We start from the raw sequence: 25,647 nt of genomic DNA, 5'->3' as shown, positions 1-25,647 counted from the left end.
AATTTGTATTTGGAATAGCTTAATATCATTTTTATGACTGGCATGTTTCTATGGGTATGTTGAGATTTTCAAAATATGTCTCTAAAATTATTTCTATTATGTGTGAATAGTACTAATTGAGCACTTATTATGAATGGAGTTATGCTAAATGCTTAAGTAATATTTTTACTTAATCCTCACAATAACCAAATGAAGTAGGTGTCATTATTCCAACTTTACAGGTTATGATTAATTTGAGAGAGATCCAGTGGCTTTTCCAATATCTTATTACCAAGAATGGCAAAACCAGAAATCAAACCAAAGCCATGCTCTTAATGAGGATTCTACACTGCCTCCAGAGACAAGCTTTATGATATCAGTAGCAGTTCATTACTGAAGATATCACAATCTCACATAACCACTTAAAGAAGAGAAGAAAAATGTAATGAAATGAACTGAGTAAAGGGAAAAAGGAGTAAGTAGAGAGAATTATTCTCAGTAACATGACTGCTTTCTCTCTATCCACATATATCTTAGATATGAAAAAAAAGATCTTTAAGAGAGATGAGAGTGTCTCCACTGAGATAGGCTTGAGCAGTGGGTCCTGATGATGGTGTAGGGGAAGATCTGCCCCCAGGGGACATTAGGCAATATCTGGAGACATTATTTATTACAACTGGGGGAGGGGGGGCGGGAAGAGTGCCATGAGCATCTTGTGGGTAGAGGCCAGGGATGCTACTAAACATTCGACTGTGCACACAGGACAGTCCCCACAACAGTTATCTAACGAAAAATGGCAATGGTGACAAGGTTAAGAAATCCTGGGTTAAAATGATACCCTCAGTTTTTATGAGTTTTAAGACTGTCTTAACTAATATTTGCAGAAAAAATAACTTCAAATTGCCTTCTTCCAGAAAAAGTGATACTTCAAGGAAAAGAGAGACTGCCTGAAATAATGGGCGTAGGATAGGACTAGAAATAAAAGATAATAGAAAGCCTGAGATTGGTTCAAGATGTCAGAGTAGGACATGCTCTCACACCCTCTGGCGAGAGTACCGGAATCACAACTAACTGCTGAACAGTCATTGAGAGGAAGACACTGGAACTCACCAAAAAAGATACCCCACATCCAAAGACAAAGGAGAAGCCACAGTGAGATGATAGGAGGGGCGCAATCACAATAAAATCAAATCTCATAACTGCTGGGTGGGTGACTCACAAACTGAGAACACTTATACCACAGAAGTCCACCCACTGGAGTGAAGGTTCTGAGCCCCACATCAGGTTTCCCAACCTGGGGGTCTGGCAATGGGAGGAGGAATTCCTAGAGACTCAGACTTTGATTGTACATGGGCACATGACCAAACTTCTGTGAACATCAGCTTCCTAATTATAAAATGAAAGATTGATTATTTTCAGTTCCACCATCCAATGGCTGTTAGTGAAGACACGATCCATGTCTCTGCATGTGCAGGCTCTCTGCTGATCTCTTCGGTTGGGGCACTCCTGTAGAATTCGTGAGCTCCTGGAGGACAGGGAGCTCTATTCACTGCTATATCCTTAGGACCTCGAACATAGTAGGTGCTCAAAAACTACTGATCAGTTGACTGTCTGAGATTTCTAGCAGATTAGATGAATATTCACGCCTATAGCACAAGAGCAGTCGGAGCTTGTGGTATAGATTCGGAAGGCATCAACTTGGTGGTAATAGTTGAATCTGTCTGTGGTGGAGGATAAAGAGAGAGAGAGAGAAAGAAAGAGTGAGGAAATGGACTGAAAATAAGGTCATAAGTTAAAGAAGCCATCATTAGTGATTTTGAAGCAATGTCAATGGATTATTGTAGACTAGGGAGAGCAGGTCAGAGGAAAGCTAGATTCACGACACTAGAAAGATAGTGTATAGTGAAAAAATAGAAGTAGCTGGGTTCAATTAATTTTTTGAGACATGTGACAGTGAAAGGAAGGTGAAAATGGAATATTAGTGAAGAGATGAAAAGTTCGGGGAACTATAAGGGCAAATACAAATTCAAAATAAAAGGCTTAATTCTCCTTTTTGAAAATAAGGGAAGAGACTCCTTCTCTCCCTTTTCTTAGAGCATTTATTTAAAACAAAAAAAAGTGTAAGTTCTTTCTCTGTCTCTTTGAAATATAGGTAAATCTTTTGTAAAAGCTAAGTAAGCTGGCTCTTGCTAGCTTTACGACCCAGGAGGGCCTTGCTCAAGGACCTGGGAACTATCTCTGAAATATAATTATTAAGGAAGATGATGCCCCTAGCTCCCAGTTTCTGTGGGTTGGTAGGAGCTTAAGCTCAGCAGACACTTCACTCCCAGGGTGCAAAACTATCTTTTGTCATAAAGAGGAATTTATATTTCCTTTGGATAAAGCCAATTAGCGCAGATGGTCAGCCCAACTACCAAGAGAATTTAGGATAAACTACGTGTGACAAATGGTGTGCTGTTGGTCCTTTTTCTTGAGGACTAGTTATTGTTTACCTTGAGAACATGTATGTATTAGTCAGTGTTCTCCAGAAAAACAGAACCAGTAGGTTGTATATGTATATATGGAGAGATTTATTATAGGGAATTGGCTCGCGTGATTATGGGCACCGACAAGTCTCAGGATCTGCAGGTTGAGATGGCAATTTGGAGATGGAGGAGAACCAATGGTGTAGTTTCAGTCCAAAGGCCGACAGGCTCGGGACCTAAGAAGAGTCAATGCTGCAGTTTGAATCCAAAAGCAGAAAAAAGCCAATGTCCTCGTTCAAAAACAATCAGGAAAAAGGAATTCTCTTTTACTTGGCAAAGGTCAGCTTTTTGGTTCTGTTCAGTCCCTCGACAGATTTGTGTTTACCAGAGTGGGGCGAGGGGGAATTGGATGAAGGTAGTCAAAAGGTATAAACTTACAGTTATAAGATAAATAAGTACTTGGGATATAATGTATAACAGGATAAATATAATTAACATTGCTGTATGTTATATATGAAAATTAAGAGAGAAAATCCTGAGTTCTTATCACAAGAAAAAAATTTTCTGTTTCTTTAATTTTGTATCTATATGAGGTGATGGATGTTCACTAAACTTGTGAAAATCACTTCATAATGTATGTAAGTCAAATCATTATGTTGTACACCTTAAATTTGTACAGTGCTGTATGTCAATTACATCTCAATAAAACTGGAGTTAAACAATAAAGTCAGTTCATCACACACACACACACACACACACAAATAGTGTGGAGGCTGAAAAGCAAAGTGGTACTTCAAAAATTGTAATCAGTTCAGAGCCCTGAGGATAGACCAAATGTTAGCAGGTCTCATAAATCTCTTAAAACTCCATTCAGACAATAGACTGGCTCATAAATAAAATCATCCTGATGCCACTAACTCTGAATATTTTCATGAACGTTATAGGGAGGATCTTTGGAGGATTGTTTGTATATCTATTCTTTGGCTACGACAAATAGAAGAATGGAAATGTAATGAGGCATTCGGCTTACACACTTTAGGAAGGATATTTTCTCTTTCTTAACTGACCATAAGACACTACAACTTGAGTCTCAATTTCTTATTGAACTTGAATCTCTGACCCAGATATTATATTCATATGGACCTATAGAGGACAGCCTTTTTTTTTTACGTCGGCCTGTCACTGTTGTGGCCTCTCCCGTTGCGGAGCACAGGCTCCGGACGCGCAGGCTCAGCGGCCATGGCTCACGGGCCCAGCCGCTCCGCGGCATGTGGGATCTTCCCGGACCGGGGCACGAACCCGTGTCCCCTGCATCGGCAGGCGGACTCTCAACCATTGCGCCACCAGGGAAGCCCAGGATGTAGGTTTTTATACTGAATCCTTCCTCCTATCTCCTAAGGACCCTAGAATGGAGTGACCCAGTATGAAGTAAATCCATCCTTCTCACTTTCCCCCCCACCCAGGGGAGAGGGGAGGAGGAATAAACTAGGACAATGATTTATGATAGTGGATTTCCCACCGTGTCCAGCTCTGGACCTTCCCTTGCATCTTAGGAATTCTTGAAGACAAGCCCAAAACATACTGCTCATGTGGACACAGCCTAAGCTTGGTTACTCTCAATAATAATTTTTAAAAAAGGGAAATAAGAAGGAAGAAGAGGAGGGGCAAGAGGAGAGGTGAAGAAGAAAGAGGAGGAAGAGGAGGAAACCTGGGAGGAAGCGGGGGGAAAAGGAGGAGTAAGAGGGAGAGAAGGAAGAAAAGGGACGAGAAACAACCTTTACTGAACCTGTATCAGTCACTGGACTAAGGGCATTATGTGAAATCTCTAGTTTATTTCCATAACAACTCTAAAGTAATAGATACTATCATTATCATTGTTTTACAAAGGAAGGGACTGAGAATTAGATATTTTAAGTTAAGTTAATACTGAGGGGCAGCAGTGAAGTTTGATTCCAGATTTGTCTGACTCCGGAGCTCCAACTACTAACCACCACCAAAAATTTGAAAGAAAAAAAGTTTGAGTGAAGGGTTTTCTTCTCTAGAGGTGATTTTTCCCGCAGACCCTCCAAACTGCTAGAGAGCGAAAACTGAGATAACTACACTGTTGTGAACTTTGCTTAACATCCATGGATGGATAGGTGGGCAGGGGAATCTTATTAATTACAAGCTAGGCAGGTGAGATAATAACATACTAACAGTAATTTCAAAACATTTTCAAAATAGTATTTGTAATTGTTTTTGTCTCTAAAATTATTACAGTATATTTTTATCAGCAGTCTCTAAAAATAACTTTCACATATTTATTTCAGTTAAAATTGAATTATAAATATTTTCAGGCTAACAGATTTTATTTTCTTGCTATAATGTTTTTATAATCAATCTTTACAACAACTAGTTTTTTTTGTACTAAGTACATACAATGTCAATTAATTTTCACTCATATTGCTATAGCAAGTAAACCCTCAGTTAGTTGTCTTTGATAAAGCAAGATGAAATTTTACCATAGACAGGAAGAATTCAGCAAGTTCACAATTTCAGTTGAGTCAACATCATAATCTGTTAAAACAGTATTTTGTGATACTAATATTTTCATAACTCAATTCAAAATTTATCCATTCATCCTGTCTACAAAGCATATTGCCCAAATATTAACTATTTATCAGATAATCTACCACTGTGCTGACAGGTGGCCTTTATTTTCTTTGGCAGCAGCTCAAAGTTTCTAGAATGTATTGATGGCTAAATAGCTATTAACACTGATAAGAGCTCTTGCTGTGTTTCTGTGACTGGACCACCACATGGAGCCGATTTCAAAACAGAAAGATTGAAAGAGCTCACTCTTAATACATATAAGGGAACACGAAGAGCACATTGTCATTGATCCTTCTAAACTTACCTCCCAAGTCTGAAAACTTCCTACTCTTTCTGTTGACAGTCTTCTCTCAGTGTCTCAAGGAAAATTTATATTCTCCATGCCACGTCTACAGATATGATTAACTAAGTTCAATCTTTCTTCAGGGTGTATATATATATTTAATATTAATTTTGTTCTCTCACCTAAGCCTTCACCCTGCATTCTATCAAAGTCTGTGGCTATTAAAGCTACAAGATTGACTATGAGGAATGTGGTGTATTTAAGGTAAGGATGCAATTAAAACCTAACTTTAATAATCACTAAGCAAAATTTCAGTGTCCAGCCCTTCAATCAAACAGGATTAACACTGAGTCCCTCAGGAAGCCACAGTCTAGCATGGCCCATGTAAGAAAACACTAGTAACCTAGACTGCTAAAGAACACCTTGGACATGAAGTTCAAAGATTCTGGTCTGAGGATCTGACACACCTAAATTAAGGATATGAGCACAACACTTTGCTCTCTAAGATAAAATAGAGAAAAATATACCTACTTTGTGAAATAAAAGAAAATACATGTTAAAATATTTTGTAAACTATAAAATGCTATATATAAAACATCAGTGATACCTTTACATACTCCTGGCAAGAAGATACAGATAAAATTGCCCTCAGATCAATGAAAAGGGCAGGGAAATTTTGAGCAAATGTTCGTATTGGCTTGCAATTAGCAGGTACATGGTACTGACAACAAAGTAATGGGGCAAGAGGCAAAGAGTATAACATAACTATTGGTTAGAGAATAAAAGAAGGATAAGTGGCAACCTTGGCGACTCATGGCAGACATTAATCATTTATTGAGTGATTTCTATATGCTAAAGTTAAAGAAGAATGTAAGATACACGCTTTTGAGGACCTTACATTCAGTGATAGACATTATTGTGTTAGCCAATATTTGTGAATCATTTCCCTTTCCTGGACATGCAGGATTATACTTCCTACTTATTTAAATTTGGCATGGCCATGTGACTTTCTTTGGCCAATAAAATGAGTGGAAATGGCAGGTATCACTTTGGGTGAAAGCATTTAAAAGGCAGTGTGCAATTTCTCCATATTCTTTTCTCATGCTCTAGAAATTATGGGAGCAGTGTTGATAAGGAGATGACACAAGATGAAAAAGCCTGGAGTTCTGAGCCTTGACATACAGGCTAGCTGCCCTAGAATAGATTCTGAATGAACAAGAAATAAACTTTTATTTTAATAAACCATGATTTTTTTAATATCATTTATTACTGCACCGTTACCTAGTCTATCCTGACTAAAACACATTCTACAGAGAAAGTATAGCACAGTGAAAGAGTACACTCATCCTTCAGTAGCCAAAGGGGATTGATTTCAGGACCTCCTGTGGATATCAAAATTCTCAGATATTCAAGTCCCTTATACAAAATGGTATAGTATTTGTATATAACCTATGCACATCCTCCGGTACACTTTAAACCATCTCTAGATTACTTATAATACCTAATAAAATGTAAATGCTATGTAAATAGTTGCCAACACACAGAAAATTCAAATTTTGCTTTTTGGAACTTTCTGGAATTTTTTTTCAAATACTTTCAATCTGCAGTTGGTTGAATCTGTGGACGCGCTAACCACACATATGGAGGGCCGATCGTACATACATCTGAGGCAAAAGGAGCTGAATGTTTTACCTCATCCTAACTATTTATTATTGGTTGACTTTGAATATATTACTTAGTCCCTCTGAGCCTCAATGTTATCCTTGTAAAATGAAGATAATAATGCTTGCTTAAAGAATTGTTTCATGTGAGACCGTGTCTATTTTTAATAGTAAGTTAGTTAAACAAGGAAGCCATTAGACTAGGAGGTTCTAATAGCTTAGCAACCTATGTAAGCAAACCAAAACCTAAGCCTGTAAATGCCTAGAAGTTAAGAGACCAAAACCTAAGGACAACTAATCACAAACAGCCAACTAGGCTTTCCCAAATAAGGCAGCCGCTTGAACTATCGCCAATAAAATTATTTCTTGCTTTGCTTTTTCATCTTCTCTATAAAAGCCTTGCCCCTAACTCTTGTCAGTGGAGCTCTCCTAACCACTTCTGGTTTGGTGCTGCCCCATTCAAATTGATTTTTGCTCCAATAAACTCTTAGAACATTTAATATGCCTCATTTTATCTTTTAATAGTTAATCCTTGAAATGCTCATTATTATTATACCTCAGCAATAATGAAATACGGTTGAAATATCTTAAAAATAAACACAACTCTTGTTGGTGTCACTACACATGGATGTCCCAATGTAATGGGTGCTAAAGGGCTATCAAGGGCTGGAAAATAGGAACCGTCCTTAGAGGGTGTGAGGGGTGGGATATTCCCTTGTTCCAGGAAATAAGGGTGAGGGGGCCATGCGTTCCTGCTGGGACATTTTTTGCATTTTGCAGTTGTTTAATTTTTTTCTTTCTTTTTTGTAATTTTGAATTTTTTGTGAGACCCGGGTCTCAAGACAAGTGGAAACATCCTTACCACAGTGAGCAGACCACAGGTACTTTGAAACCTTTCCAAGGATTGACAATTCTTGGAATCTGGAAGTTCTGTTTTGTTTATGTTTTTATTTCTTTTAATTTTTATACAGATGTATTCAGAGATCTAAGGAACTTTTTCCATTCCCTGTCTTCTCCACCAACTTAAAAGTGAATACTTTTAGCAAAGGAAGGAGGAAAATACTACAGCAACATTTTGAGAGGTTTGGGATTTTTTTATGAAAAAAAAAAAAGGAATGAACTGAGACGGAGAAAATGTTCCCACCTTAAGCCCACATGAATCCCTCTCTCCCACCTCTACTGTCTTCGTAAGTTTCTATTAAAGAAGCCATTGAAGCAGCTCTACTATCATCACAAAGATGCATTGAGTGAGGAATAAAGAGAAAGACAGAGCTGGATAAAGAGTCACAGTCCATTGGTTCCCCAGTCGGTGTTCTACAGTACTCAGAATGTGAGAACTTGCATCATGGCCATAACCTCCACATTCTGGAGTTGTGGCCGGCTGCTCAGTTGGCCCTTCTATCCTGGTCCTGGCATCTGGGCTCTCTTCACCCATCATCCTGCCTCAAAAGTGCATGAAGAACCCCATCAGTCCAGGTCAGCTGTTGTCAAAAAACCACCAGACGTGGAGTCCCATTGATCCTGACACCATTCATGTCCCTGTGGGGTATGAACAAGATCGTTGAGATCTTGGCTTCTCCAGCATCCATACCCGGGAAGTGTTTGACTGTAGGAAACCCAGGTTCTCTAAGGTTGTACTGAAACCACAGTCCATGACTAGGGAAGCTCACAAAGTCTTTATCCTTGGCTGTTGAAATTTACCAAGTCCTGAGCTATGAGTAGAAAGAACAGTACGGCAGCCAAGTGCTCCTGCCATGCCTGCAGGCTGAAAGAAAATGAGATTATGGCACAGGAGACCTCAGCCCTCCGAGTGCAAGCCAAGCACATTTCCCTGTAGGGTGCAGTTTTGATTGTTCTCTTTTGAAGAGACTCGTTTGTCTCCTGTCTGAGAGCACCATACCTGAACAAACCTTTCTGTCATAAACACTTTTCTAGTAGGACAAACACACCGACTCACATTTTAATCTACACCTGTGTCCACCTATGTGCTCCCACACATGCTATGGCCTGTGTGTGTGGTCACCAACGTGTGTCTGTGTGTGTGTGTGTGTGTGTGAGCGCCCACATATGTATGAGTGAACATGTGTTCTTTTGCATTGCTCTCCATTTTAAAATCCTTCATCTTTAGTTCAAAAAAAAAAGTACCATATTTTTATTAGATTATGGAGAACTCTGACGGTTTTCCTCCCCTGCTATTCTCTTTCCTCCCTCCCATTCAGTGTTGTTTCACGTTAGACCTTATTTACTTTTCCATGCTGCTGTCTTTGGATTCACTAAGAACAGCTTTGGTGAAATAGCAGATCTCAGTTTTCAAAAGTACAAGCTCTTATTTGTTTAATCTTTAAATTACCATGATAAAATGCTATACAAAATAATAGCAAGACACTGCAGCACTGTTAACGTATAGGTTGTTCTCCTCACATTTTAAGTTTTGGTGATAATTGTCTTCATATTTAAAGTGCTATTTAGATTTATTAAGTCCCATATTTACTTACTATTTTATCTACTATGTTTCACTTTAATAATGCCAACCACGACCGGGTAAGAATAGAATTATTAGAACACAGATTTGGTTTTGTACCTAAATCACTAATCCCATTGTACACAAAAGCATGCTGCCTAAGTATTACTAGTGGATGTGAGGTATTTTCCCCATCTAAAAATTTTATGTTCTTCTCAGAAACAAAAATTAAACTGATGCATTTGGAACATGCCCAGAACATCCACAAGACAGAGGATCAAAGGAAATGTGAGGAATGAACAGTTATTTTCCGTTATTTTCCAGAGGAGTCAAATGCTGTATTTCAGAACAGCTTTTTTTTTTTTTTTTCTGTACGCGGGCCTCTCACTGTTGTGGCCTCTCCTGTTGCAGAGCACAGGCTCCGGATGCGCAGGCTCAGCGGCCATGGCTCACGGGCCCAGCGCGGCATGTGGGATCTTCCCGGACTGGGGCACGAACCCGTGTCCCCTGCATCGGCAGGCGGACTCTCAACCACTGCGCCACCAGGGAAGCCCCAGAACAGCTTTTGATATTGATATGATTTCCTATTTGACCTTTTCCATGTTCCTCTTGATATCCAAAACACTTCAATTATTTAAGTGGATTTCTCCATTTTTAATACATAGTTTTATAAATTATTAGGAGAAAAAGACCTTGATGATTAAAAAAACATTGGCTCATTAAGTAAACATGTAGTTTTTTAAAGATCCTTTTTCCTAGTAGTGTCAATTCCTGAAGTAATCCTCACTCTAAGAAATTGTATAAGATAGTGTTTATTGTTTTAAGGTGTTAGGTTTGGTGTAACTTGTTATGTCACAATGGATAACATGTCACAATGGATAACTAATACATTTGTTAAGATTGAAGGGAAAAAGAAACATTTAGGGTTTTTTGAAGCCTTCAGTATTTTAAACCTATTACTGATATGCATCAGCATGTTTTCTGTTTTAAACTAAAATTGTAGGACGGTATTGAGGCTTATTATGCTGATTCCTATTCCTAAATACATAAGGAGCTTCCTTCTTTTCAAATAGGTTTTTATTTTAAGTCAGTTAATGTCGTCCAAAAGCACAAGATGAATTTTACTTATATATTTATTGGATTATATAGTATTTTTTAGGAAAAGTATCTGCCACAGAAATGTCTATTTCAAAAGGGTGCACTGCTGGCGTGGATCACTGCTGCCAGTGCCCTGCTTTCCCTTGTAGAAGGTCATGTTTCGTACATTGTGAGGTTTGTATCAGGGCTATGTGGATATTCTATCAGGTGAGAGATGATTTGACTTCAAAGATGTTCTTTGTTTCACTAAGCTGTATAATGTCAAGAGATTCTGCTGTTACTAAAAGAGAACGTGTTTGATGCCAGATTGACGGCGTAATTTCATCAATATGACTTTCTGGTTTCCTAACTCCAGAAGATCTCCAATAAGATGGTGACTTCACTATCATTTCATCAGCAATGCTTCTCTAAGAATATCTAGTGGAGTCTTGGGGAGCCAGGCTAGCTGGATATTCTTACTAGGTAAACATTTTGTTCAAGGTTCAATTAATGGTGAAAAATCAAGGTGGAGGGAGGGTGTTGGAATATGTATAAGTTTGCTAGGGCTGCCATAATAAAGCACCACAGACAGGCTTAAACAACAGAAATTTATTTTCTCATTCTGGAGGCTAGAAGTGTCAGCATGATTGGTTTCTTCTGAGGGCCTCTCTCCTTGGCTTGTAGATAGCCATCTTCCTCTGTGTCTTCACATGGTCTCCCCTCTGTGCATGTCTGTGCCCTAATCTGCTTTTCTTATAAGAACACCAGTCATATTGGATGAGGGCCCACCCTAATGACCTCATTTTACTTCTTTAAAACCCTATCTCCAAATACAGTCATGTTCTCAGGTATGGAGTTAGGACTTCAATGTATGAATTTCAGGGACACATAATTCAGCTCATAAGAGAACTGAAATGTATTGTTTAGGAAAATAACTAACATATTACATAAATAAAATTGTTGGGAGTCTTAAGCAGAACAGAGTAAAAGATACGTGTTATAATAAAAGTGGTAATGAGTTCAGACTTATTGTAGGTGATAAGGCTCAGAAATTGTATAAGAAATAAGAGCAGAAGAGTTAATCATGGAGAATCTCTCCATGGAGACTGGAGGTGAGGATCATTGGGGGCATCTTGGAATGGGCTGCCACAGTGAGACAGAGAGAGAGAGAGAGAGAGAGAGAGAGAGAGAAAGTGTGTGTGTGTGTGAGTGTGTGTGTGTTACATCATCATGAAGTTGATAGCTTAAATTATATCATTAAATGAGGAAGGGTCAAAAGTTTCTCTCTGGACCATTTACATTCGTCAAGGTATAAATAGATAGATTATTTTTTTTAAGTATATTTGAGCATTGGTCTTTCTTAGAATTGCGTTGTTTGTATCAAAAGAGCATCACAAATATTTTATGCAGATGAAAGAAAAATTACAGTTAAAAAGCACATCAAAACTATGATTAAGGGCTTCCCTGGTGGCTCAGTGGTTGAGAGTCCACCTGCCGATGCATGGGACACGGGTTCGTGCCCCGGTCCGGGAGGATCCCACATGCCGCAGAGCGGCTGGGTCCGTGAGCCATAGCCACTGAGCCTGCGCGTCCGGAGCCTGTGCTCCGCAACGGGAGAAGCCACAACAGTGAGAGGCTCGCGTACCGCAAAAAAAAAAAAACCCAAAAAACTATGATTAAAAACATATATGCATGAAAGAAATCCAGAGTGAAAAAGTAATCAGAGCTAGGTATGGATGTAGTAAATAACATTTTTTAAAGTGAATTCACTGCTGCAATGTTAAACTTTAAGAAAAATCATTCTAAGACAAGTAAGCAAAGTTGTCACAGAGAAAAATATCAGATAGTATATTAATATAAGTAGTTCTTAGTTGATCTCCAGGAAAAATTTGAAAATAAAAACTAACAATTTCTTTCAAAAATTTTAGAACATACCAATGCAACAAAAGACTATGATGTGGTACCTTATTATGACTAGATATTAATCATGTTTATAAAAATTATATTCACTTGTTTGGGGTATTAGCCTAATAGGCATATTTGGTCATAAATTATTAAAGGTAATCCTTTTGTGGTGTTAATACAACAGAAAGCAAATTGAAATATTTTATTTCTCCTTGGGTGGAAGAATTATAAGAAAGACACTCAAGGACTATTTGCCTATTGATTTGTATTAAAGGTTTTCAATACTATAATCCATTGTTATTTAATACTTTAGAGCAGGGGACAGCAATGTTTTCCTGTAAATGTAGTAAATATTTTCACCCTTTTTAGCCATGTGGTCTCTATCACATCTACTCCATTCCACAATTGTAGCATGAAAACAACCATCAAAAATACTAAACAAATAAACATGACTGTGTTCAATAAAACTTTAGGTGTGGAGACTGAATTTTGAATTTCAAATAATTCTCATGTGTCACAAAATGTCTTCTTTTTATTTTCTTTTTCAAGCCTTTATAAACATAAAAACCTTTCTTAGCTCATGCAAAAACAGAGTAACGGGCCAGATTTGATAAATATCTATTTTAGAGCCATGCTGTTAGCTTGCTCACAGATTGACAAGATAGGCAAAGCACTAAATAAGCAGGAAAGCACCACTGAAAAGCACATAAAAAACATTAAGGCTCTCGAGCAGATTCCTAGATGGAAGCCCAGCTGCCTTCTGGGATACCTTAGTGCCAGATATCAAGCCACACCCAACTGGCTGATGTTGAGTTCATTGATTTTCTAACTGAAATATGCAGAGTGGCTGAACTGTTGGAAAATATATGTACTTTGTACAATCAGAGGTGATATAATTTTAGCAATAAATACATCACAGTTGGTTTTTCTGTGATAGTCCTATATCATTGTAATAGCTAACATATATAGAGTGCTTTCCACGAGAGGGAACTTGTCTAAGTACTTTAACTGCAGTCACATTTAATTCTCACCAAAAAAAACCTAACAGGTGGGTATAATTGTTGTTCTCATTTTACAGATTTTACCTTTCAAAATTCTTTCACTATTTATCTGGCTTATATTGTCATGTGTGTGTGTGTGTGTGTGTGTGTGTGTGTGTGTGTGTGTATTTGTCTAAACAAAAGAAAAAGCGTATTAGTAATTCACTGATATGATAGGCCATGACCACTATTATCAAAATCCCAGACCCATTCTTCTTCTCACATCCACTTAAATGATCTGAAGTAAAAGAGAGAAAATGTAAATATTCTACCAACCTAATGAGTACACAATAGGTATGACAACTATGAGCATTACTCTCAGTGCCTGTGCCATGAGGTCTCAGAAAGCATCTGGTGCACTATCCTTCTCATATAACCTTCCAAACAGAGTTACTGTCAAGATAGGTCCAGACAGTGGCTTCCGGCTGCACAAGCGTCCGTCACTTGACACCTATTTAAAACACAGGGAAGTTGACTGAGAATAACTTTCAGTTATACAACCTCACAACATACTCTTAAAATTCAGTACAACTGGATGAAGAAACAGTAGAAATAATGGCCAGATTCTATTCCATCTGAAATATGTGAAATTGTACAGAGTATAAGAAAAATTGGAGCTATGGAATTGGCACTGATCCATTTATTATTGAAATGCTCATAATCTATATCTTATAATTTACTCTGAGAGAGCATCTGATGAGTTAATAAACATAAAACAATGGATCTGAGAATAAATAAGAGAGAAATCTTGTTCTCTCCGACAAGAAAAAGACTCCTCCGAAGGGTCAGGCAGGCTTGACTAAGGGGGTTATGGGCTGAGCCTCTATCATCCCTGACACTCACTCACCACAGCCTCCCTACCTGCCTATTGTCCGCAACTCCCCACAGCAACTGTTTGGAAGAGGAGAGGGGAATGAGAGCGGGACCTGCAGGAAAAGTCAGTAGGAGAATGTGGCTGGACAGAGCACTTGCACAGTAATAAATTATTTCTTGCATATTAACAGAAAAAAAAGGTTTTGCTTTCTTGCCAATTCAGCGACTGTCCAATTCTCTCTAAGCTTTTCCTTCTTTCCTTTTCTCTGATGGTCACACGGTGCCCTAGGCCATCCCTCCCCAGTGACACAAAGAGGCTTCCTCTGGTGGGACTGGTCCTGAAACTCTTCTTGAGTCTTCTTTCTACTTGACCGACCTCACACCCCAGCCCACTCCCTGAAGTCCCCACAATAAGATATATTTCTTTATTCTCAAGGACGTGCTCATTTTTCTCTAAGGGAAATTTAGACAAGAGATCCCATGTCCTCAGTGTCCTTGGTGAGCCCTAAGGACAATTCTACCCTTTCCAAATGAAGGTTTTCATGATATCTGTAAGCACTTGGGCAGGTTTTCTACTCAAAAGATGCTTCTTCTTACATAAAATGAGTTGGCAATATTAAGCAAAAAATCGTACCTGAAATTCTCCAGGTGCAAGCTGAATTCCACTCAGCAACACCTCAGGAAAGACATACTGGGTTTCAAAAGTGCCACTGAGGGAGAACATTTCAAACCTGGTGGAAGCAGTTTCAACTGAATCACCACAAGTGTGTAAGTCCATTGTTTTACACTTCAACAGAGTACAAATCTAGGAACGTACAAACAAAACAATAAGTCTTAGGAAAGCCAGTTGAAACATTCTCTTGACCTAGAAAAAAGTGCCTATGCCCCTTTGTTTATAATGTTTGTTATAGTATTACTTCCTCATTAGATTAATCTGGTTCGCTGCTGAATACTATTGCAACTAGTAATAAAAATAAAGGACTTCAGAACTACAGTGCTTTCTGTAGTTCACTGTAAACAGATTAAACCACGTAAAGAAATAATCAGATCCTTGGTCTACAGTCATGAACAATTATACCCTAATTGTTTTCAAGTTAGCCATGTTTTTAATAATCAAAAGTGTTTGATTATTTTTAAAAAGTTTAGACACCAGTTTAATTTCTACCTTAGTGCCTATTTCTAACTATGAAGGAACTTTAAATCTGTACTGAGTCCTAGAATTGATCTAGAGACAACTCTTGTGATCTGGAAAAGTCATATACCTTATACCTGAGCAGGATAATGATAACACCTCTTGTTATCCTACATAGTTATACTATACTACACAATACATAGCTATTTGCATGTAAATTTAAGTGTATGAATCACCTCACCATGCAGATGCAAAGTCCCCAAAAGGAAGATCCATCTTCATTTAACTCCATCTGTACTGCATCTTCAAAACTTTACTCCAAGCCACCTTTATTTCTTGCCTGACTAAAGCAATAGCCCTTAACTGGTCTCCCTGCTTCCACTTTTGAAGTTGGAGAGCAAGCGTTTTAGGGCAAGTGTGTCAAGATGGGAGACAAATAACTTTCAGATAAAGGTAGAATGAACACATGCTTCAGTTTTGTTCCCTTGCAATCCTACTAAATCCAACTTTATTATTATTTTTGGAAGATCTAAACCCACAAGGTTAGGAGAACAGGAGGATAGATTATGGCACAAGTTTAGAAGTTGGGGTGTTGATGCAAAAATGGTAACTGAGGAAGCAGCCCAAGTGCCCATCAACAGACTATTGGATTAAGAAGATGAAGTACAGGGCTTCCCTGGTGGTGCAGTGGTTGAGAATCTGCCTGCCAATGCAGAGGACATGGGTTCGAGCCCTGGTCTGGGAAGATCCCACATGCTGCGGAGCAACTAGGCCCATGAGCCACAACTACTGAGCCTGCGCGTCTGGAGCCTGTGCTCCGCAAAAAGAGAGGTCACGATAGTGAGAGGGCTGCATACCGCGATGAAGAGTGGCCCCCGCTTGCCACAACTAGAGAAAGCCCTCGCACAGAAATGAAGACCCAACACAGCCAAAAATAAATAAATTTAAAAAGAAAAAAAAAGATGAGGTACATATATACAATGGAATATTACTAAGCCATAAAAAAGAATGAAATATTACCATTTGCAGCAACGTGGATGGACCTAGAGAATATTATACTTAGTGAAATAAGTCAGACAGAGAATGTGGAATCTAAAAAATGATACAGGGCTTCCCTGGTGGCGCAGTGGTTGAGAGTCCGCCTGCCGATGCAGGGGACACGGGAGGATCCCGCATGCCGCAGAGCAGCTAGGCCCGTGAGCCATGGCCACTGAGCCTGCACGTCTGGAGCCTGTGCTCCGCAATGGGAGAGGCCACAACAGTGAGAGGTCCGCATACCACACACACACACAAAAAAAATGATACAAATGAATGTGTAAAAAAAAAAAAACTGAAACAGACTCATAAATATAGAAAACAAACTTGTGGTTACCAAAGGGAAGAAGGAAGGTTTGAGGGACAAATTAGGTTATGGGATTAACAGATACACGTTACTATACATAAAATAGATAAGCAACAAAGGTATACTGTATAGCACAGGGAATTACACCTATTATCTTGTAACAACCTATAATGGAATTTAATCTGCAAACATACTGAATCACTACGTCGTACATCTGAAACTAACACTATATTATAAATCAACTAAAGTTCAATTTAAAAAATGGTAACTGATTTAACAGACCTAAGAAAGCCAAGTTCTGAACTAGCTGTGGGGAAAGCTAAGAATCAACCTATCTAAACTTTTGAGACTACTCAAAAGTTTCCATCTCTGGAAGCACTAGGTACCTCAGGAGCTGGGAGTGAATTGGGTTGCTTGAAGAAAGGAAAATTTGTGGGAAGTTGTTAAGAATGCCTCAGTACTGAGTCCCCACCCATGGATGGCCAGCTACCCTTTCCCTGTTCCAGTAAAAGATGGAATACTTCTTTCCAGAGAGGGTAAAGCAGACGATGTTTAGATGGAGGTTTTGAAAGACATATTTGAAGGGGATTCCTTGAATGAATCAAACTGAATGGCAAAACCATCTCCCTCCACCCTGCAAGGTCATTTCCCTCACTTGACTCTCTAAATGCTGTCAAAAAAGGCATTTATCCTTCAGGAATAGGGTTGCCAGATAAATTACAGGACAGGAGTCCCAGTTAAATCTGAAGTTCAGATAAACTAAAAAAACTAAACCCAGTTTTTAGTATAAATATGTCCCAACTATTGCATGGACATACTTATTTTTTTTTAAGTTGCTGTTTATCTGAACTCTGAATTTACCTGGGCATCCTGTGTTTTTATTTGTTAAATTATTCAGGAAGGGAAATAGAAGAATTTTTTTTTTTGCGGTACGCGGGCCTCTCACTGCTGTGGCCCCTCCCACCGCAGAGCACAGGCTCCGGACGCGCAGGCCCAGCAGCCATGGCTCACGGGCCCAGCCGCTCCACGGCACGTGGGATTCTATCGGTCCGGGACACGAACCCGTGTTCCCTGCATCGGCAGGCGTACTCTCAACCACTGCGCCACCAGGGAAGCCGGGAAATAGAAGAATTTTGAAACCTGGAAAACGTAATCATCACAAAGGGAAGTCTTTAAAGACACTTACCTCAGGGATTCCCCTAATCAAAAGCCCAGCTAGACCGTCCCTCTGTGAAGCTTAAAATTGGCAAGTATCACCCACAGGCTCAGAGCTTTTAGTCAGTTTTGGTAACCCTAAAAAGTCATCATATCCATGAAGAAAGCTTCTAAATTTAGAATTTTAAATTCGAAAACCTGTCTGGCACCAGTCGCTTAGCTAGGGGATCACTGTCCAGCAATAATAACAGAGGACTTCGTTTCACTTGACAGCACTAACCAACCTCCCAACACCAAGAAGAGACCTACCACCGATCCCCTCAAGTGGAACCAAGACTCTGGGGCAGGCAGAGAAGCAGACAAGACTGAGAGGGAAGGATGGAAAAGAGGGAGGAAGAGCTGAGAGACTGCTGTCTTGTGTTTTAACCAGCTTTTTAAACTTAAAACTAGATCACAAAATAATAAAAGAAAATAATCACAATTTTTTAATTTTAAAAATATATATTTTATATATAAAAATATATAATACCATATATATACCACGTATATAATGCAATATATGTCAATATGCTGCATAATATATGATAATATTTATATGGCAATAAATATTCTTCTACAACATAATTTTTTAAACTAATTTCCAATCATTGGACATTTTCTACCTGTGTTTTTTATACCATTTTTTTCACCTTTCTTCTAGCACCTCAGAGCACTGATAAGAAATATTGATTCCGCCGATATTTTCATCCTTTCCTTTCTTGTTGCTCTTTCCCTTAGGCCTATAAAGATAATCATGTTTCTCTCATCGATTGGGAGAACACAAAACAAAAAAAGCATGGGCCTCTCTGTCTAGCTTCTACCTTGTTTCCTTTCTTCCTGTATCAGACAAGATTTTCGCAGAAGAAATATTGACTCACTCTTTCAATATCTCACTTCCCTTTGACTTTTCAACCCACTGTAATCTGTCTTTCACTCTATCATTATGAGCCCAGGAGATTCCACCAAATTTATACTCATTCATTCAATAATGGTAAACATATTGCACAAATACACTTCAAAACTTCCTCCCTCTGAGAGTCTGCTTCCTTTCCTTCCATGAGAGTACTCTCTAAGTTCTCCTTTATTTCTCAAACATATTTACATGTTCCTATTCTTCTGTTTATTTCCTGCCCAAACACAGGAGTTTCAAAAGCTTCCACCTTTACCTCATTGTTCACTGTTTTAGTCAGCTTTTGCAATTCACTCTTGTGGGTTTACCACCACCTTTTTCCTGCTGGTTTTCAAAACAATATTTCTAAATCTCATATCTCCCTAAAGTATCAGATCCATATATTCAACAGCCTATTGGATGGCTCCAACTGAATGTCCCCAAAGTAATTAAAAACCAGCACATCCAAAGCTGAATTGAACATCTTCCCCACTCCCATCCAATTTGCTCCTCCTCTTGAATCCTGATCTGTCAAAGCATCACATTTCATCCAGCCACTCTTGCCAGAAACCTGGTACATTCTAGATCCTTCTTTCTGCTTTCCTGTTCCATGTCAAATTAGTTACTAAGTTTAGTTTTCTAAATATTTCTTGACTCCATACCCTGCTTTTATTCCTATGAACATAATCTTGGTTCAGGTCCTAATAGGACTATTTTCATAATCTAACTAGTCATTTTGTCCTATGTTCCATGATCCGTAGGGCAACCAGAACAATCTACTCAAAAACAGATGTGATCACATCATTCCCCTGCTGAACACCTTCCAACAGAAACCCATCACTGATGGAATGAAGTCCACATCTTAGAAATGAGAGGTAAGATCCTGCAGGATGTGATCCTGCCTCTATGCTCATCTTCCACCCATCCTTGCTTCTTATGCTACATTTCAGTGACAGTCAGCTGCTTGCTTGTCCCAGCATACCCTGCTTTTTGACATATCCACCCCCCTGCTCAGGCTCTTAACCCCACCTAGAATTCCCTCCCACTTTTTTTCACCTGGATAAAATAGCATAAGTTCAAGCAGCATGTCTTCAGAAACTTCCCTGGATCCCCAAATTAGGCTAAGTGATGCTCCTTAGTATTTCTATAGCAAAATATGCCTTTGTTCTATCACATGCCAACCTGTACTGAAATTATGTTCATCTGTCTTTCTCCGCTACTAAATTCCTCAAGAGGAGGGTCCATACTTATTCATCTTCATCACATTAGCACCAAATATAGGCCTGATATGTATTTGGCACTCGATAAATGTTTGCCAAAATGAACAAGCTTTGGTAGAGGTGCTTATCATACAGCAAACAAAATGCTACACAGTGGGCATGGTTCCAGCACTCAAAAGGCTTTCAGTCTCAAACAAGTATGTACATAATTTGACATGATATGTCTTTGAAAAAGTTAACCATAGGATATTTGGGAGTATATAAAGGAGTTACCTAACCCAGGTTGGGGAGTGGGAGTGTCAGAGAAGCCACCTTGGAGAAGATAACACCTGTAAAGCACTATGAGTGTTGAGTAGCTGGGGGCCATCCAAAAAACAACAACAAAAAAAACTGTTCAAACATCCGGAGGTTCTACAGATGCTGACACACTGTAGATGGGAAATGTCTCAATATGATAGAAGCCCAGGGTACATGGGGGTAGAAGTGACAGATGAGGACAGAGAGTAGGAAAAAGCACATGTTAAGACTTCCTGAGTCTTTTATGTTAAGGAATTTGATTTGCCAAGTAGAAAACAGTGAGGAATTTTAAGCAAGTGAGGGAAATAATCAGAAATGGTGTTCCATGATTTTTGTAATTATAGTGTAAAGAATGAACTGGATGGAACTGAAACTATCAATGGGAAGCCCTCTTAGGAGGATACTGCAATAATCTGGGTGAGATAGGATGGAGGCCAGATCAAGGGAAAGAAGAGCAGAATGAGAGAAACATGGAAGCAGCTTGTTCTTAAGGGTTCCACCTCAACTGGCTATAATAGCTCCCCCTTTATGTTGAGGGCTGTGAGATGTCTGAATCTTTGCAGCTGTTCTACTGTACATCACAGAGGTCAGCTCTATATGTCTCCGGGACATACTCAGTCTGAAGCTTCTTATAAAACAAGATAGGCATTAGTGACCGTAAATGGGAAATGCCTTGATAAGTTCAGGCAGGAAATATTAGACGTTAATTATTCATTAAAATTATCTGTAATTTGATTAATATATCATTTTAAACACTGGGACTGCAAGTGAATGTTCTGCCTTTTCCCAACCAGTTTAAAATTGGACTGACATCTAAGACTGCAAATTTTAGCAAGTAAAAGTTCAGGATACCCAATAAATTGGAATTTCAAATAAACAACCAATTTTCAGTATATACATGTCCCCCAAAGTGGGACATACTTATAATAAAATTAATTCATTGTTTATCTGAAATTCAAATTTAACTGAGTGTCCTGTTTTATCCAGTAATTCCCCTGCCACCAAAAGAATCATTACCTGTAAATAATAGCTCCCTTCCACAGTATGTAGTCCATCAAATGCCCCTAGTACATAAACTTCATCTGATCTCTTCTCAGACATCTTGTAACTTAGATGACAGCAGAGATCTTTCTGACAAACTGTGTAATTTCCTGTGACTCCTTTGAGCTCCAAGAAGGTGAACTCGTCAAAAAAGATGATGCCCTTAAATTCCTGGTTTCCCTTTGAGGGGGCTTCTATACCACTCGCATAAGAAGTCCAATTCACTACTGCTGTGGGGTGTGGGTGGGAGGCCAGTTGTGAGAGGAGGAGTTTTCCCTCCTCTGTCTTCATATCATAATGAAATGCTCTTGGAGAATCAGGTGCGTAGATGCCACTTCCTGGAAATTGGAAATGACATTTAAAACAGTAAAGCAAAAAGGGGTTGCATAGTTGTTATTGTTATTCTAAACTCATGTTAACATTTTACTTTCTCTAAGCTATATATTTCATTAATTTCAGTAAAATATGTTGATAAGGACAGATAGGTGAGATGAAACCCAACAGAGTATGTCACCAAGAAGCCAAGAAGAGAGAGTTTCATGTAAGAAGTCGTAAATTTTGAAAAAAACAAAAAGAGTGTACATTCAAGTTGAATAAAACTAAATCAATTTATGAAACAATTTAGGTTGAGATTGATTCTACAGCGTGTCACCAGCTAGATGTGCAACCACTAAGAGTTGGAAAACATTGTATTGAGGAGTACATGTTAGCTAGAAAGAACATGATTTTTTTTTTCGTTTTTTGATTACACCAAAATCTTAAAGATGACACGTTACCTGTCATTTTCTTTGAGCGGTAATGTAAATTGGATGCAAGGAAGTTGACTCCCATGCCCATAGCCCAAGCTGAGTGGAATTCAATAGCTGACAAATGTGGCAAAACATTCATCCAAGCTGTTGGGAAGAGTATGGTGTCCACGTGGAAATCTTTCACCAGAGTCACAGCAGGATCATGGAAGAGAATATCAAAGCACGTGAAAATGCCAAACTTTCCAAACGTGGTGTTGAAAGTCACGACCTCAGGTTCCTTGGGTGCATTGAACTGATCTTCACCCAAGAAAAGATTTTGCTGCAATAAACAGAAGATGATGGGGGGGAAATCTCTTTTAAGAAGTTGGCCTGGATATCACTGCATCTAAAAGAGTGCAAGCTCACATCTACTAAACAGTGCCAATCTCATCTACCACCACTGTCTCTGCAGGGAAAGAGTGTTAGAAAATCAAAGATCACTATGCTGATAGGATTACTATGCCTTTGGTTTAATTTCCACATCTGATAGATCTGTAGAAGGGAATCCTTATCTATTAAGACCTTCTCGAATATTAGAGACATAGGAGTGAAACAGATAACTTCTATTTGCCAAGAACACATAACAATTTTCTGCGGACAAAGAACTTTCTTTCCTCCTTTCTCTTTAAAACCAAGTCTCTCTGGTAAGGAGTTTTTCATTTTAGCTTTGACCCTTTGTCAGGGCATGTCATTAAAAGGACAAAGTCCAAAAGGCAACATTTTATTTCAAAACAGGTAGCTTCTACTGATTATCACATACTCCTAATGACACGTTCCTGTGTTCTTAAATGAACAGGACACCTCCCTTTTCTAGTACCTTACCACAAATAATCATTACTTTCTATGCTTTGTCTCTCCTCTGCTTTTAAAGTAAGCTTGTTATTATCAACAATGGTGATTTTTTCCCCTTCTTGTCCACTTTATTTTGGTAAGCAATTCAGTAGTTGAATTATCTGCAAATGAATTCTACCTTATGGTAGCGGGCCACCAATTTCCCCTCAGAATCAAACACCACATCAGTGTTGTATTGGTAACGACCATCAGGGGGACAGTGAGGGTCACTGGCATTGCATGGCTTCTTGTCTCCAATGTTTGCTACGACGTAGATGGAGTTGTCCTTGGCCAGACAGCTGAGCCTTTCTTGCACTGGGGTGCGACCAAATCTGATACGTGTTCATTGGAAGAGGAAAAAAAATCAAACTTAGCGTTTAATTAAATTCAGAATGATAGTTGCCTGCACTTACGTGATATATACAAAAATAAATTCTACATAGCATAGATAGAAGGGAAGGATTAAAACAAGAAGAAACTTCAGAGGAAGTCCATGCTTGTGGGAATTTGGTTCTAGGAAACTATTCTAGGATAAGACTCCAGGCCATGTATATTCTTATGACATTTATCATCATCTGTAATCATATATTCATTTATGTGCTCATCTTGTATGTCACATCTTATAGATATTTGGGGGCAAAGACACACATCTCCTGTTCACCGAACACATGTCTGAAAGAAAAGAGGTATTAAAAAATATTTTGAATGAAAGAACAACATTTTGGAAGTAGGATGATTGTGGAAAGATGGCAGAGTAGGAAGCGCCAGGAATCCATCTCTCTACCTAGATAAAACTTGCCCTACAGGAATATAGCTGACATAATTATTTTGGAAATCTGGAGTCTATTAAAAGACATGAAACTTCCAGGGAAATGCTTGGAAGATAAATTGCAGTCAGGTTGAGTCAATTTAAGCTCTTAGCTCAGCAGGGACTATCCATGCCCCAGCCCCTGCAACCCACCCCATTGCAGGCAGCCATGCAGGTGTTCTTGGAGCAGTTTGTAGGAGCAGGGTGGGCCATAAGGATCCTGTCTTCCAGATACCAAGGGTCTGGTTCTGATCACTGCTAACTGCTCTGTTCATGGAGGTACACACACAGAGACAGGCCATTATTACATATACTGTTGCAAGTACTTCCCCCACTGGCTGAAATGACTTCTAGGGGATTTAAAGCACCAGTACCTTCTTTTTTACCCCTTTTTGGAGCCAGGCATTAAAGGACTAGGACATGGAAAAGCAACAACTATACAGAATTCAGAAAATCACTGCATATGTCCAGGGAAAGTCACAGACTAAGAAAAGACCTGAGAAGACATTAAGCTTACTCCCAGCCCGGAGACAGCCTACAACAATCAAAACAAACAAACAAAAGACATAAAACCCTGGAAAAGGGGGAGAATTTGATTTCCAGAGTTATCACATTATAAGATTCAGATGCCCACTTATCAAGAAAAAGTCGTAAGGCATACAAACAGGAAAATATGACCCATTCAAAGGGAAAAAATAAACCAATAAAAACTATCCTGGAGAAAGACCATATGGCATACCTGCTGGACAAAGACTTTAAGACAACTGTCTTAACGATGTTCAAAGAACTAAAGAAAGACATGGAGAAAGTCAAGATAATGATGTATGAACAAAATGGAAATATCAATAAAGAGATAGAAAACCCGCCCCCCACCCCAAATTCTGGGGCTGAAAATGACAGTAACTGAAACAGAAAATTTACAAAAGAGATTCAAAGACAGACTCAAACAGGCAATGATCTCTAAAAAGGATGAACTCAAAGAGACCCATATTAAGACACATTATAGTCAAACTTTCAAAAGACAAAGACAAAATCATAATTTTGAAAGGAGCGAGAGAGAAGTGATTTATAATGTACAAGGGATCTCCACTAAGATTATCAGCAGTTTTTAATCAGACAATTTGGAGGCCAGGAAGCAATGGGCTGATATATTTAAAGTGTTGAAAGAATAGTGCAGTTACTAAAAACCTTGTCTCTGGTAAAACCATCCTTCAAAAGTGAGGGAGAAATTAAGATATTCTATGTTAATATTAGACCAGATAGACTTTAAATCAAAAAAGGTTATGAGAAACAAAGGACATTATATATTAATATCCAGAATACAAAGGGAACTCTTAAAAATCAACAACAGCAACACAAACCTGATTCAAAAATGGGCAAAAGACACAAAATAAAATTAATTAATTAATTAAAAAAAAGAAAAAGGGACTACTCTGGTAGTCCAGTGGTAAAGAATCTGCCTTTCAATGCAGGGGATACAGGATCAATCCCTGGTTACCGCAACTAAGACCCAACGCAGCCAAAAAAATTAAATAAATAGGCAAAAGACTTGAACAAAATTTTCTCCAAAGAAGATACACAAATGGCCAATAAGCACATGAAAATATGCTCAACTTCATTAATTATAGGGAAATTCTAATCAAAACCATGACAAGATACCTCAAACCCATTAAGATAGCAACGATTAAAAAAAATAGAAGAATAGCTGCTGGTGAGGATTTGAAGAAACTGGAACACTTGAGCACTGTTGATGAGAATGTAAATGGTGCAGCCACTGTGGAAACCAGTCTAGCAGTTCCTCAAAAAATTAAAAATAGAACTACCATATG

At 38.7% G+C, this 25,647-nt stretch overlaps 1 protein-coding gene across 1 annotated transcript in view; it reads right to left on the bottom strand.

Moving 5' to 3' along the window:
- Positions 1 to 11,092: 11,092 nt before the first annotated feature.
- The window catches only part of VNN1 (vanin 1), a 19,764-nt gene continuing 5,209 nt past the window's right edge, over positions 11,093 to 25,647 (bottom strand). The window contains exons 3-7 of the mRNA XM_060029944.1: positions 23,150 to 23,342; positions 22,168 to 22,459; positions 21,368 to 21,729; positions 14,911 to 15,081; positions 11,093 to 13,914 (exon numbers count right to left, since the gene is read on the bottom strand). Of these exons, the coding sequence (XP_059885927.1) occupies positions 13,804 to 13,914; positions 14,911 to 15,081; positions 21,368 to 21,729; positions 22,168 to 22,459; positions 23,150 to 23,342 (1,129 nt within the window). The 3' untranslated portion in view covers positions 11,093 to 13,803. The remainder of the gene's footprint in view (positions 13,915 to 14,910; positions 15,082 to 21,367; positions 21,730 to 22,167; positions 22,460 to 23,149; positions 23,343 to 25,647) is intronic.

The sequence above is a fragment of the Delphinus delphis genome, chromosome 14 (genome assembly GCF_949987515.2).
Source record: "Delphinus delphis chromosome 14, mDelDel1.2, whole genome shotgun sequence".
Classification (NCBI taxonomy): Eukaryota; Metazoa; Chordata; class Mammalia; order Artiodactyla; family Delphinidae; genus Delphinus; species Delphinus delphis.
This window is presented reverse-complemented; position numbering and strand designations above follow the sequence as displayed.